This window comes from Saccopteryx bilineata, chromosome 1 (assembly GCF_036850765.1).
Source record: "Saccopteryx bilineata isolate mSacBil1 chromosome 1, mSacBil1_pri_phased_curated, whole genome shotgun sequence".
NCBI classification, from domain to species: domain Eukaryota; kingdom Metazoa; phylum Chordata; class Mammalia; order Chiroptera; family Emballonuridae; genus Saccopteryx; species Saccopteryx bilineata.
This window is the reverse complement of record NC_089490.1, coordinates 130457225-130469956: the sequence shown is the minus strand read 5'-3', so window position 1 is coordinate 130469956 and position 12732 is coordinate 130457225. Positions and strand designations below refer to the sequence as shown.

Here is a 12732-nt window from a genome sequence, read left to right as displayed (position 1 = left end):
TTTTATTTCACTTGCCTTTGGAGATAAATCAGTTGTCCATAGAGCTGTGGGTTTATTTCTGGGTTCTCTGTTCAGTTCCATTGATCTATGTGTCTGATCTTATGCCAGTACCACGCTGTTTGAGTACAATGGCCTTGTAGTATAACTTGATATCAGGAAGTGTGATACCTCCCATTTTATTCTTCTTTTTTAAGATTGCTCAGGCTATTCGTGTTCTTTTTTGGTTCCATATATTTTTTGGAATATGTGTTCTATATCTTTGAAGTATGTCATTGGTATTTTAATTGGTATTGCATTGAATTTATAAATTGCTTTGGGAAATACAGACATTTTAATAATGTTAATTCTTCCTAACCATGAGCACGGTATATGCTTCCACTTGTTTGTATCTTCCTTGATTTCTTTTATCAATGTGTTATAATTTTCTAATACAAGTCTTTAGTCTCCTTGGTTAAATTTACTCCTAGGTACTTTATTTTTTGGTTGTAATAGTGAAGGGGATTGTTTTCTTAATTTCTCTTTCTGACTGTTCATTGTTGGTATATAAAAATGCCTCTGATTTCTGAGTATTAATTTTATATCCTGCCACTTTGCTGAATTCGTTTATCAGGTCCAGTAGAGTTTTGACTGAGACTTTAGGGTTCTCTATGTACAATATCATATCATCTGCAAATAATGATAGTTTTACTTCTTCTTTTCCAATTTGGATGCCTTTTATTTCTTCTTCTTGCTGATTGCTGTGGCTAGGACTTCCAGAACTATGTTGAATAAGAGTGGTGAAAGGGGGCACCCCTGCTTTGTTCCTGATCTTAAGGGGATTGCTTTTAATTTTTGCCCATTGAGTATGATGTTGGCTATGGGTTTGTCATAGATGGCCTTTATCATGTTGAGGTATGTTCCCTGTATTCCCACTTTGCTTAGAGTTTTGATCATGAATTGGTGCTGGATTTTATCAAATGCTTTTTCTGCATCTATTGAAATTATCATGTGGTTTTTGTCCTTCCTTTTGTTTATATGATGAATCACATTGATTGATTTGCAAATATTGTACCAGCCTTGCCTCCTCAGAATAAATCCCACTTGATCATGGTGTATGATTTTTTTGTTGTTGTTGTTGTTTTTTTCTGAAGTTGGAAACGGGAGGCAGTCAGACAGACTCCCGCATACGCCTGCCCGGGATCCACCCGGCATGCCCACCAGGGGGCGATGCTCTGCCCATCTGGGGCTTCGCTCTGTTGCAACCAGAGCCATTCTAGCGCCTGAGGCAGAGGCCATGGAGCCATCCTCAGCGCCCGAGCAAACTTTGCTCCAGTGGAGCCCTAGCTGCGGGAGGGGAAGAGAGAGACAGAGAGGAAGGAGAAGGGGAGGGGTGGAGAAGCAGATGGGCACTTCTCCTGTGTGCTCTGGCCGGGAATTGAACCCGGGACTCCTGCACGCCAGGCCAACGCTCTACCACTGAGCCAACCGGCCAGGGCCGGTGTATGATTTTTTTCATCTATTGCTGGATCCGGTTTGCTAATATTTTGTTGAGGATTTTAGCATTTATATTCATCAGGAATATTAGCCTATAATTTTTTTTCTTTGTGTTGTCTTTGCCTGGTTTTGGAATCAGAATTATGCTTGCCTCATAAGAGGAGCTTGGAAGTTTTCTTTTCTTTTGAATTTTTTGAAATAGCTTAAGAGGATAGGAGTTAGTTCTTCTTTGAATATTTGGTAGAATTCACTTGTGAAGCCATCAGGCCCAGGACTTTTCTTTGTTGGGAGTTTTTTGATAACTTTCGATCTCATTTGTTGTAATCGATCTGTTTAGGTTTTCTGATTCTTCCAGATTGATTTTTGGAAGATTGTATGTTTCAAGGAATTTGTCCATTTCTTCTAGGTTGTCTAGTTTTTTGGCATACAGTTCTTCATAGTATTTTCTTACAATATTTTGTATTTCTGTTGTGTCAGTTGTTATTTCTCCACTCTCATTTCTAATTTTATTTATTTGAGTCCTCTCTCTTTTTATCTTGGTGAGTCTGTTTAAAGGTTTCTCAATCTTGTTTACCTTTTCAAAGAACCAGCTCCTGGTTTCATTAATCCTCTGTATTGTTTCTTTAGCCTCTATGTCATTTATTTCCCCTCAGATCTTTATTATTTCCTTCCTTTTACTACATCTGTGCTTTACTTGCTGTTCTTTTTCTAGTTCTTTTAGGTACAGGGTCAAGTTGTTTACTTGAGCTTTTTCTAGCTTCTTAAAGTATGCCTGTTTAGTTTAGTGCTATAAACTTCCCTCTCAGTACTGCTTTTGCTGTGTCCCATAAATTTTGAGTTGTATGCTTATTATCATTCATTTCTAGGAATCTTTTTATTTTTTCTTTGATCTCATTGTTAATCCATTCGTTATTTAACAACTTCCTATTTAGTTTCCATGTGTTTGAGAATATTTTAGTTTTTTGTTGTGGTTGATTTCTAGTTTTATGCCATTGTGATCAGAGAAAATGCTTAATATGATATCAATCTTCTTAAATTTATTGAGACTGCTTTTGTGCGCTAACATGTGATCTATCCTAGAGAATGTACCATGAGCACTTGAAAAGAATGTATATTCTGCTGCATAGGGTGAAAAGTTCTGAAGATATCTATTAAATCGAGTTGATCTAGTGTGTCTTTTAAGTCTGCTGTTTCTTTGTTAATTTTCTTTCTTGAGGATCTATCTAGTGATGTTAGTGGGGTATTGAAATCCCCTACTATTATAGTATTGCCATTGATCATGCCATTTATATCCATCAAAGGCTGCTTTATATATTTAGATGCTCCTATATTAGGTGCATAGATATTTATAATGGTTATATCTTCCTGTTGTATTGCTCCCTTTATCATTATATAGTGACCTTCTTTATCTCTTACTATAGTCTTTGTTTTAAAGTCCATTTTTTCTGATAAAAGTATTGCTACCCCAGCTTTTCTTTCATTTCCATTTGCTTGAAACATTTGTTTCCATCCTTTTAACTTCAGTCTATGTGCATATTTTGTTTTGAGGTGTGTCTCTTGTAGACAGCATATGTATGGGTCCTGTTTACTTATCCACATAGCTAGCCTATGTCTTTTGATTGGATCATTTAATCCATTTACATTTAAGGTTATTATTGATATGTTGTTGTTTATTGCCATTTTATTCTTTAAAGCTGTATTCCTCTTTTGCTATATTCTTTTCCCACTTTTATCTGTTTACAACGGGCCCGTTAACATTTCCTGCAGCATTGGTTTAGTTGTAGTGAATTTCTTGAATTTTTTTTTTTTTGTCTGGGAAGCTTTTTATTTCTCTTTCAGTTTTAAATGATAGCCTTGCTGGATAAAGTAGTCTTTGTTGTAGGTTCTTGTTCTGCATTACTTTGAATATTTCTTGCCATTCCCTCTGGCCTCAAGTGTTTCTGTTGAGAAGTCGGATGTCATTCTTATGGAGGCTTCCTTGTAGGTGATAGCCTTTTTTTCTCTTGCAGCTTTTAATATTTTCTCTTTATCTCTTAGCTTTGGTATTTTAATTATGATGTGTCTTGGTGTAGATTTCTTTGGGTTTCTTTTTAATGGAGTTCTCTGTGCTTCTTGAACTTGTGAGAGTTTTACCTGCATTAATTTAGGGAAGTTTTCAGCTATGATATGATTGAACAAAGTTTCTGTCCCTTGTTCTTTCTCTTCTTCAGGAACCCCTATGATGCAGATGTTATTTCTCTTAATGTTGTCACAGAGCTCTCTTAGAGTTTCCTCAAACTTTTTGAGTCTCTTTTTTCTGCTCTGCTTCTATGCCTTCATTCAACTTGTCCTCAGCATGCTGAGTCATACCTCAGCTTCATCCATTATGCTTTTAATTCCTTACATTGTGGTCTTCATTTCTGATATTGTATTTGTCATCTCCGACTGATTCTTTTTTAATATTTCAATGTCCTTTTTTATACTTGCTATCTCTTTATTTAGGTGTTTGTAATGACCATCCATTGTTGTTCTTAGATCCCTAAGCATCCTTACAGTCATTATTTTAAACTCTGCATCTGGAAGTTTGGTTATTTCCATATCACTCAGTTCATTTCCTGGAGGATTTTTCTTGTGGTTTCATTTGGATTACACTTCTCTGTCTTCTCATTATGTCTGTGTGTTTGAGTGTATTGTTTGTAGAGCTGGTTGAGTCTAGGCTTGGTGTTGTCTGCCTCCAATTTTCAGTTGTGTTATTTCTAGGTCTTCTTGGGTTGGTATCAGCTGTTATTTGTCTAGCATGATGTTTTCAAAGCTGATCCAAACCAGCACACACGTCCCTCTTAGGTTCCTTCTTAAAGCTTATGTAAGGATAAGGTGAGGAGACTTGCACTATGTGGGGTATATTTGGGCACATTATTTAGTGAGCTCTATTCACACATGTCAGTGCAGCTTCCATTGGAGGTGAGCCTGTCACCTCTGAAAAGCCGTGGACGTCATGCATCTTCCATGTGCTTCATACTCTGGAAACTGCCCCACTGATGCATTTATTCCAACATGGGAGAGGAACCTTCAGGTCATTGTCTTAATGGAGATGCTTTGTCCTCTTAAAAACCTGGTTCTTGGAAGCTCTGTTTAGGGTCTGATAGCAGGTTGCCTCCCAACCTTCTCCATCCCCCCACCCCACCCCCCTCGCCATGGGAGGTACTTGCCTGTGCTTTTCCTGTCTGGACCATGAGCTGGAGAGGCCATCTGTAATGAGGGCTGAGCAGTCCCTGCTGTGTGGGTGCAGCCTGAGGCTGTACCGAGGCCCCTGCCCTCTACACGGGGCCTGGCAGAGAGCCTGTGTCAGGGCTTCAGGGATGCAGCAGACAAGGTGGGCATGGGGCTCTCTGTGAGCGGTGAATGTGAGAGAGTGTAGCCTAGAATGTTCTTCACAGCCTCCAGAGCTTTGGCTGTGCTGGAAGCCAGCTTCTACCACTCTACCTTCTGTACAGCATATTAACAGCCCAACTGGTAGAGCTGTTTGGAGTTGTAGACAGCTTGATTTATCCTAAAATGGTTGCTAATTTCTCACTGCAAGAAAATTCAGTTTTGCAATGAGTCAGCATAATAACAAGACGAGGGGAGACAATCTAGCTAATACTAAACTCACTTTGAGTGCTTAATATTAATATAGTAATAATTCTGAATCCTGGAGTTTTTATCATGAGGTGTAGAACAAATATTTTCTTTTTTTCTGACTATAAATTGAGACAACAAGTACAGTTTTGCAGTCATTTTGGAAAGGTGAGGCCAGTACTTGTGTGTGTCATGGCCTCCTGGGCTACAGGGACAGGACATTGTAGGACCCACTTAAAGGTGTGGCTCCCAGTAGAGCTCAGGAGCCCAATGGCTTGGGTAAGGCACAAACATTTAAACAAGTCTGTTTTGGTAAGTAGACCTACTCCACTGAGTGAGCTATTTTTTTGTGACTTACTTTATGTTTTTATAAACAAGATGGAAGTGGTTAGAAGGCCAGACTGTCACCCTATCTGCTTTCACGTTGGTCTACATGGTGCCTGTGCTGCTGCTGTGTGTGTGACCCAAGGAGGCTGCTCTGTCCCAGGGCCATGTGGTGCCTCCCCATCTCTGGCATGGGTGGCTGGCCCAGCCTCTGCCTATGGAGCAGGGCCTCCTACACTTTGTGGGCCCCCAAGTGCCTACTCTTCCCATCCCCCACGTTTCATGTCTTGCCTGTGACAAGTACACTGTGTTCATAAAGGTTTTTCTTGTAAAACTCAATGCTGTTCTCACCAGGTAATTCTATGTAGGTACGGACATGGCTGGAAAGAAGGCTGCCGGGTCTGTCAGTGTCCCACAAACTCAGAGAAGAGTCTGCTTTGAGCCTGGCCTTGACCCAGAGCCTCGTGAAGGCCCATCAGAGAGGCTAGCTGACATTTTAGAGGTTGGCAGTGTTCTACGTCGATGACTAGACAGCTTGTCATCCCAGGCCACAGCAGTAGTGACTGTGCTTAAGGCTTGGCCAGGCTTCCTGCCCTCCATTCTTTCCACCTGTGTTATATAGACTGCACACAATGCCTTTTACTTACTTCAAGCCCTGTCTTAAAGGAAAAAGATATGGGACCATTATTCTGAGAGTTTACTAGGAATTGTCTTTGTATACTCAGTAGCAATAAAGACCTTTCTTGTATTTTTTAGAATTAATTTCAAGTGCACTTTATACTATATACTGTATACTCGTGCAGAGTATCCAAGAGTCTCAGCAGGGTGCCTAGGATGAGTGTTGTAATTATGGCCATCCTCTTGGAGACATTTTCAAAATCAAACAACTCGAAGGAAGCTACCCTTGTTTGCACCACAGACTCAATAGAATGCTTAGCTTCTTTGGGCATCAGCTTATCAGCTCACAGACTAAGTGGCCTGTGCCCGTTACTACTGTGCTGGTTCCTCATAGACTCAGGGATGTCAGCTTGGCCGCCGTTTGATTGTGGGCTGGGGAAGGTGTCTCTCATCCTCCCAAGCAAGCTGGCCGGCTGAGGGACTGGCACAGAATTGGGAGGACTTGGTGGGAGGGCTGTCATGCAGCAAGGTGGTCCTATGCTATGTGACAGTAGCCACTAGTCACATATGGCCACTGAGCACTTGGAAGATAGTGGGGCCGAGTTGCAATGTACTATATACTGTGTATAGGTACATATTCACACCAGCTTGCTGGGACTGCATGTAGAAAAGAATATAAAATGTTTCATCAATAATTGTTTATATTGATTTCATGTTGAAATGGTAATATTTGGAATTGATGACTGGGTTAAGTAAAATATATTATTAAAGTTAATTACACTTACTGTTTTTTACTTTTTAAAATGTGAGTACTAGAAAATTTTGAATGACAAGTGTGGCTCTCCTCATACTGGCCATCTTGTCACAGTTGCTGAGGGCCCTAAGCTGCACAGTCTCAGGTCCCCACCTCCCCTGCTGTGAAAGGCCTGCGTGTCTTGGTGATGTGGCCTCTGAGTCATTGCACTGTGACATTGGTTATCTGTGTGGTGATCACAGCAGGGCCACACCGGGAGACATGAGGGAGACAGGTGGCCCAGCACCTCAGCCTGGCCTGTGAAGCAGAGTGACTTTGAGGATTGACAGGAAAGGGCAGTGAGAGCACATCCGAATGGCCCCATAACTCAGCCTTGTCTAGGATGACTGGGGGATAAGGAGACAACAACTCGGCGTGAGCACTTGAACCCCAGTTTCACTTTCCTGCGAGCATGGATATTGGGGCAGAAGGAAGCAGAAGCGGGCACCACTGTAATCGCTGACAGTGCCTGTCTGGCAGGCCCCGGTCTGGATTTGAGTTGCAGGGGACTCTTCTCTAAGCGCTGTGCCCTGCTTTGCACTGAGGCCAACACGCTGCTGCTGAGAGCCCACCTCCCCCCCCACACACACACACACACGGGGACTGCTCACAGTCTGCAGCCTGGTGCTCCTGAGGGACACGTCAACTGGAAATGAACTTGACCACACTTTGGAACGACTGACGATGACTTAAGGTGCAGAGAGAGTCGCGGGGTTCGTGCTGTATCATTACTCAACACAGGAGAGAGACCTCGTGGGTGTCAAACCAGGTGCAGGTGCGCGACAAAGGCCAGTCTCCCAGGGGAACTTTTGTGTGCGTTCCTGGTAGAACAGCCTGTTATCACTCTAAAAACGGAGGTAAATCAGGTGGGAATAGTTTACCAAAGAACAGCCTGGAAGGACCTGCCTGACATGGTGAGTGGTGGTTTTTAGCGCAGTTTGGGCCTCACCCCTGTGTGATCATACGAGTGAGACATGGGAAGAGACCTCCCTTGTTAGGTCAGTCAGCCAGGCATCCAGAGCCACTGACCCCACGATGTACTTTCCAGAGCACTTCCAGGGTTTCAAATGATTCCACTGATGAAGCTCCAAGGGGGAACAGAACGGTGGTTCCCAAGCCTGAGGACTCGGTCGCAGTTGACTCGTGTCTCGTGACCGGGGTCCAGTAATGATCGTGCATTAGAAGAGAGGCATGGGCTACATCCTGCCTCTGCCCCTAACCTGTGTATGACTGTTCATGGCCTGTGCTCCGCTCACCCCCACCCCCTCACTGATGGGCACCCCGGACTCCTGCCATCCAAGAGTGCTGACACTTGGCTGAATTCCCTTGCAAAGCACTTCACAATCTTCACAGCTTGTTCACGTGTGTAACCTCACTGGAGCCGCATCATTTCTGGGGACAGAGCCAACCTCATTATTCTCCTGGCCGTCGTCCTGGCTTGATTGTTGTTAATGAGATGAAGCAGCCCTCACCCAGGCTGATGGCCAGGTGGTCAGGCATGTCTTCTGATTCTAAGCACAGAGCTGCCATGTGACCAAATGGGTACTGCCCCTACCTCCTGATACCATATGGTGCCAGTCACTCTGCTCTCCCAGGAGTGGCGTCCCAGACTACATGGTGGGACTGGGGCTGATACTGGTGTGTTATCAATATATTGGACTTGCGGTCCCCTGGGGGGGTCTTCTAGGCTGCTCCCCGATGACGTCATTTCTGTGTGACAGTGCGCGATTGACCCCTCTCCCCACCCTGGGACAATCTGGTGATTCATAGTGTGTTTCTGCTTCTCTCCCTACCCAGCGGCCTGAAGTTTCCCCAGAAGAGGCATTGCCTTTTGCAGCAAGTAGATGGTCAGTACAGTTTCTCGTAAAGCCATTCTTTTGTCAGCTTGAGGATATTGAATTTTTCAAACCTAAGAAGCTCTGTAAGGAGCAGGTAAAGCACATTGCACAGAGCACATTTCACTTCTCAGTAGATTCACCCACCATAAGGCGGCTGCTCCAACTGCTGTTTGAAACTATGAAGGATGGTGTGAGTCAACGCGGTCCAGCCTGGTTCACTTTCCCCGACGCTGCTGTACCGGAGCAGTCTCTCCTGTGGCATTGTGGGGCTTGCGGCACTTCTGTGCCCTCTATTTATCCTCACCTGGTCCCTTCTCTGCCTCCTGAAGCCCTGGCCCTATGCTTTCTGTCAGTTCCCTTGTCTCTCATTTCTCAGGCCCAGGGAGTGGAGAGGGCGGGGGTGGGAGAGTCTGTACTGTATGACTGGGTTATTTGTCTCATGTTCCATCCTGCCTTTTGTATTTGTATGTGAGCATACAGACAAAAAAAGGACTTTGCTTTTCTTCTAAATACTGTTTTCTGAGCTTTAATGTGTGCAGTTGGTACTTGGGTGTAGACAAGTAGTGAGCACAATGATTGGGCAGGACTGGAACTCAGATCCCAGTGGTCGGCCTCAGGTTTCTGGTTCTCCTGTGCTTGTTGCCCCACTGATGCAGCCAGAATTCCTCATGGATGTGGTAAGACGTCAGTGACATGGCACACTGTGTGGGGCTAGAACGTAGTGCCCTGGAAACTGGTGGTCAGACTGCTGCCCTTGGCCTGGTGCACAGCCAGGGACAAGCATGTCATCTCCAGTCAGTGGCAGAGCTGAGACCCAAACCCAAGCTCTGGTCTGGGCTACACCAAGGGCACAGAGGGAGCATCATCCCCACTGACTCACAAAATTCCTTAAGCAGTACAAAAATAATGGGAAGAAACATTGTCTACTTTTGAAAGTTTAAGGACAGTCAGCTTTCCTGTCCTGTGCTTCTCCGCAGATCCTGGGGAAGCTGAAGGGGCTCGCCTTGGACGCGGAGGCAGAGCTGGAGCGACAGGACGAGGCCTTGGACGACATCACCACTGCCGTGGACCGGACAACCTTAACCGTCGACAAGCACACTCGGCGCATGAAAAAACTGACCTAGGAGGACAAGAGTATCCAGGTGACCGCTTTGGACGAGAACCACGCCTCAGTCTGTTTTCCTTAACCCTGCATGCTGCCTTCGGATGAAGACCACGGGATGACATTCCCAGGCCAGAGAGAAACTTGCGGCTCTGACCAAGAAGCACACCTGCCTCAGGACCAAGGCTGCTATGAAGCCCGAGGCAGCCACCGAGGGGTCTCCTGCAGGGCGCTGAAGATGCCATTGCAGGAGAGGGGTTCTGCCTGTGGGCACAGGGAACAGCACCCACCCAGGCCCTCACAGCAGCACCCGCACTCTCAAACATGGGGCGGAGCCAGGCGAGCCCTGCACAGCCACATGGTGGCTCTTTGTTGGAAGGGTTGGCTGCACCAGCACCTGGGGACCGTTCTGCATGGCTGCATGCTAGGTCTTCTGTATCACCAGTAGCTGCATTGTCATCCTTTCCCCACTCTCGTCGGGCGTAAAAGGAAGTTTAAGTCTCTGCAGATGAAATCTGCTTATTTTTAACTCTGTGTGTCTAAGTACCGCAGGTAGACCCTATATCAGCAAAATTCCCTCCCCAGGGCCGCGTGGCCTGCACCTACCTGCTCCCCTCCTGGGCCGCTTGGTGACCCACCGCCCTTACGCGTTCCATGTCTGGCTGGTTTCTTTTCGGTTGTGCTGTGATTTTCTAACTGAAGCTAAGAGTCTAGCATACCTTGAGGTCTTCATGTAAACAACTAAAGTACCATTTCACTGCTCAGCTTTCAGCCAAATGTGAAAACAGTACACACTGCACCTGTTAAAGAATGTTGCGTTTTGCTTTTACTCCCCATTTCTACCCAGAAATAAGAAAGAAATGCCGCTTTTTGAAGGTAACATTGATGATGCAAAGGTTTGGAGTCCATGGGAGCCACTTGAGGGGACAGGGGAAGTGAAGAAGTGGGTGTCTTCCAGGCCGCTTTGAAATAGTGTTCCTAGGGGCTGTACACAGGCTCCTTAGACCTGAGGGGAGTGTCCAGCTCCTTCGATGGGCACCCACAAGCCCTGTGCCACCTGCGTTCTGAGCCCTGGGGGGCCTGGGTGACTGCGCTCTGAGTGCCCCATCTCTGGCTGCCCTGATGAAGCATCACACAGCGTGGACCACAGGGGTGTGCTCTCTGGGTCTGGAGGCCAGAAGTCCAAGGGCAGGGTGTCAGGGCTGCACTCCCTCCCGAGGCTCTAGTGGGGGCTTCCCTCCTGCCCCTTCCAGCGGCTGGTGCCCCAGATATCCCTGGGCTTGTGGCCACATCACCCCCTCTCTGTCTTTGTCATCCTGTGGCCACTCCCAGTGTCTATGTCAAATCTCCCTTTTTATATAAGGCCTGTGTCCGTGAGTTCAGGGCCCACCTGGTCCAGCCTATCTCATCTCCAGCTTGACTCTGATGATACCCACAGAGACCCCACTTCCACACAGGGCCTTGTTCTGCGGTGCCGGGTGGCATGAGTTTCAGGTTGCCTCAGGATGCCCAGCCTTACGGAAGCTAACCCATGGGAAGTAGCCCTTTCCAGAAAGTAACCTCCAGGGGGCCTTCCTGTTCTCTTCTTTCTTTTATTTGGTAAACTCCTATTCTTTGTCTTGTTTGGTTTGTATTTAGCAACCTCCAAGATCTTTCCTTGAATGCAGGCATGGGAGCAGTTGCTCCTGACCTCTCCCTCAAACCCAGCAAACACTGGACTCTGAGGTATTCTGAGCCTCTGGCAGCCCCTCCCCTTGTGCCCAGTGTTGGGGACGAGGCAGGGAGGGCAAAGCACATGCGTAGGTGTGTCAGCAAGGACAGTTACCAAGAGCTTACGCTGTACCCAGAGGCAGGGGCGCTGGACCATGTGTCCTTGTGGAGCCTAGAGCAACACTAGAGGACAGGCATCCTGTGTCCGGGGCACAGGCACGTGTAGGGATGTTGTGCTTCTCACAGCAGTTCACGAGGAGTGGGGTTCTCACCCACAGCCATGGGCGAGGCTGCCCTGCTTCTCCGAAATCACAGACACGTACACGCTGGGTTCACACAGGGATTCAAAACATATACTCGTCCACATGCTGGGCTCACCTGAAGACAGTGCACAGAAGCACACACATGTCCATGCATGTGGCTCAGCCAAGAACTCAGAAAGTACAAACACATGCTGGACTCACCCTGGGACTGAGGTACACAAATGCACGCACATAAACACACTGACCACCGGCCCCTCAGTCAGGCTCTATGGGTGTACATGCTCCCCAAGTGTGTCTTAACAAGTCGACCATGCAGGAGCCACAGGCCAGGTAACTCACTGCTGTCACGCCTGCTCTCCCTGTCCAGCTCAGAGCTCTGAGCAGGGAAAGGAAAACACCTGCCCCGCCCAGGAGGGTGCTGCTCAGGTGCCTTGCTCAGCCTGCGGCCTCCTTGCACCCACTTGTCCTGAGAAGGAGCCCCGCCCAGTGCCCATGGACATCAGGCCTCTGGTGTGGAGAGGTCATCGGGCCCATGACCCCTTTCTGTGAGGCAAGCCCTGAGCTTTTGGCCTCACTCTCTTCTGGGGTGTGAAAACCCTAGATACTGGGTGCAAAGGTATGTGGGAACCCAAATATTTTACCACTACATCATTATTCTACCTTTCCTCTCCCACCCATAATTAAATTGATGGAGATGATGGTCTGTTTTATGTGAAAACTTAGAGTGTAAAAAGAGCCACCAAGGGTCATATGCTATTTTGTTTACCTTGGCCCCACGCTTGACTGCATTCTGAGCCCTGGGGGTTTAGGGTGACTGCACTGTGATTGCTCAGTATCGGGGCTGCGCTAACAGCACTGCTTGGCATGTATGACAACAGGGGTGTGCTCTCTGGGTCTGGAGGCCAGAAGTCCAAGGCCAGCGTGTCAGGGCTGCACTCCCTCCTGAGGCGCATTGGGATCTTCTAGTAGCAGAAAATCCACCTGCCAAACTGGGTTGATGACTGGAGCCCAAAG

General features: G+C 46.5%; 1 protein-coding gene across 2 annotated transcripts in view; it reads left to right on the top strand.

The window, feature by feature from the left end:
• The window catches only part of SNAP47 (synaptosome associated protein 47), a 71206-nt gene extending 59828 nt beyond the window's left edge, over positions 1 to 11378 (top strand). For both annotated transcript variants that reach the window (XM_066266472.1, XM_066266467.1), the window contains exon 5: positions 9621 to 11378. In XM_066266472.1, coding sequence (XP_066122569.1) covers positions 9621 to 9767 — 147 coding nt within the window. In that variant the 3' untranslated portion in view covers positions 9768 to 11378. The remainder of the gene's footprint in view (positions 1 to 9620) is intronic.
• Positions 11379 to 12732: the final 1354 nt, after the last annotated feature.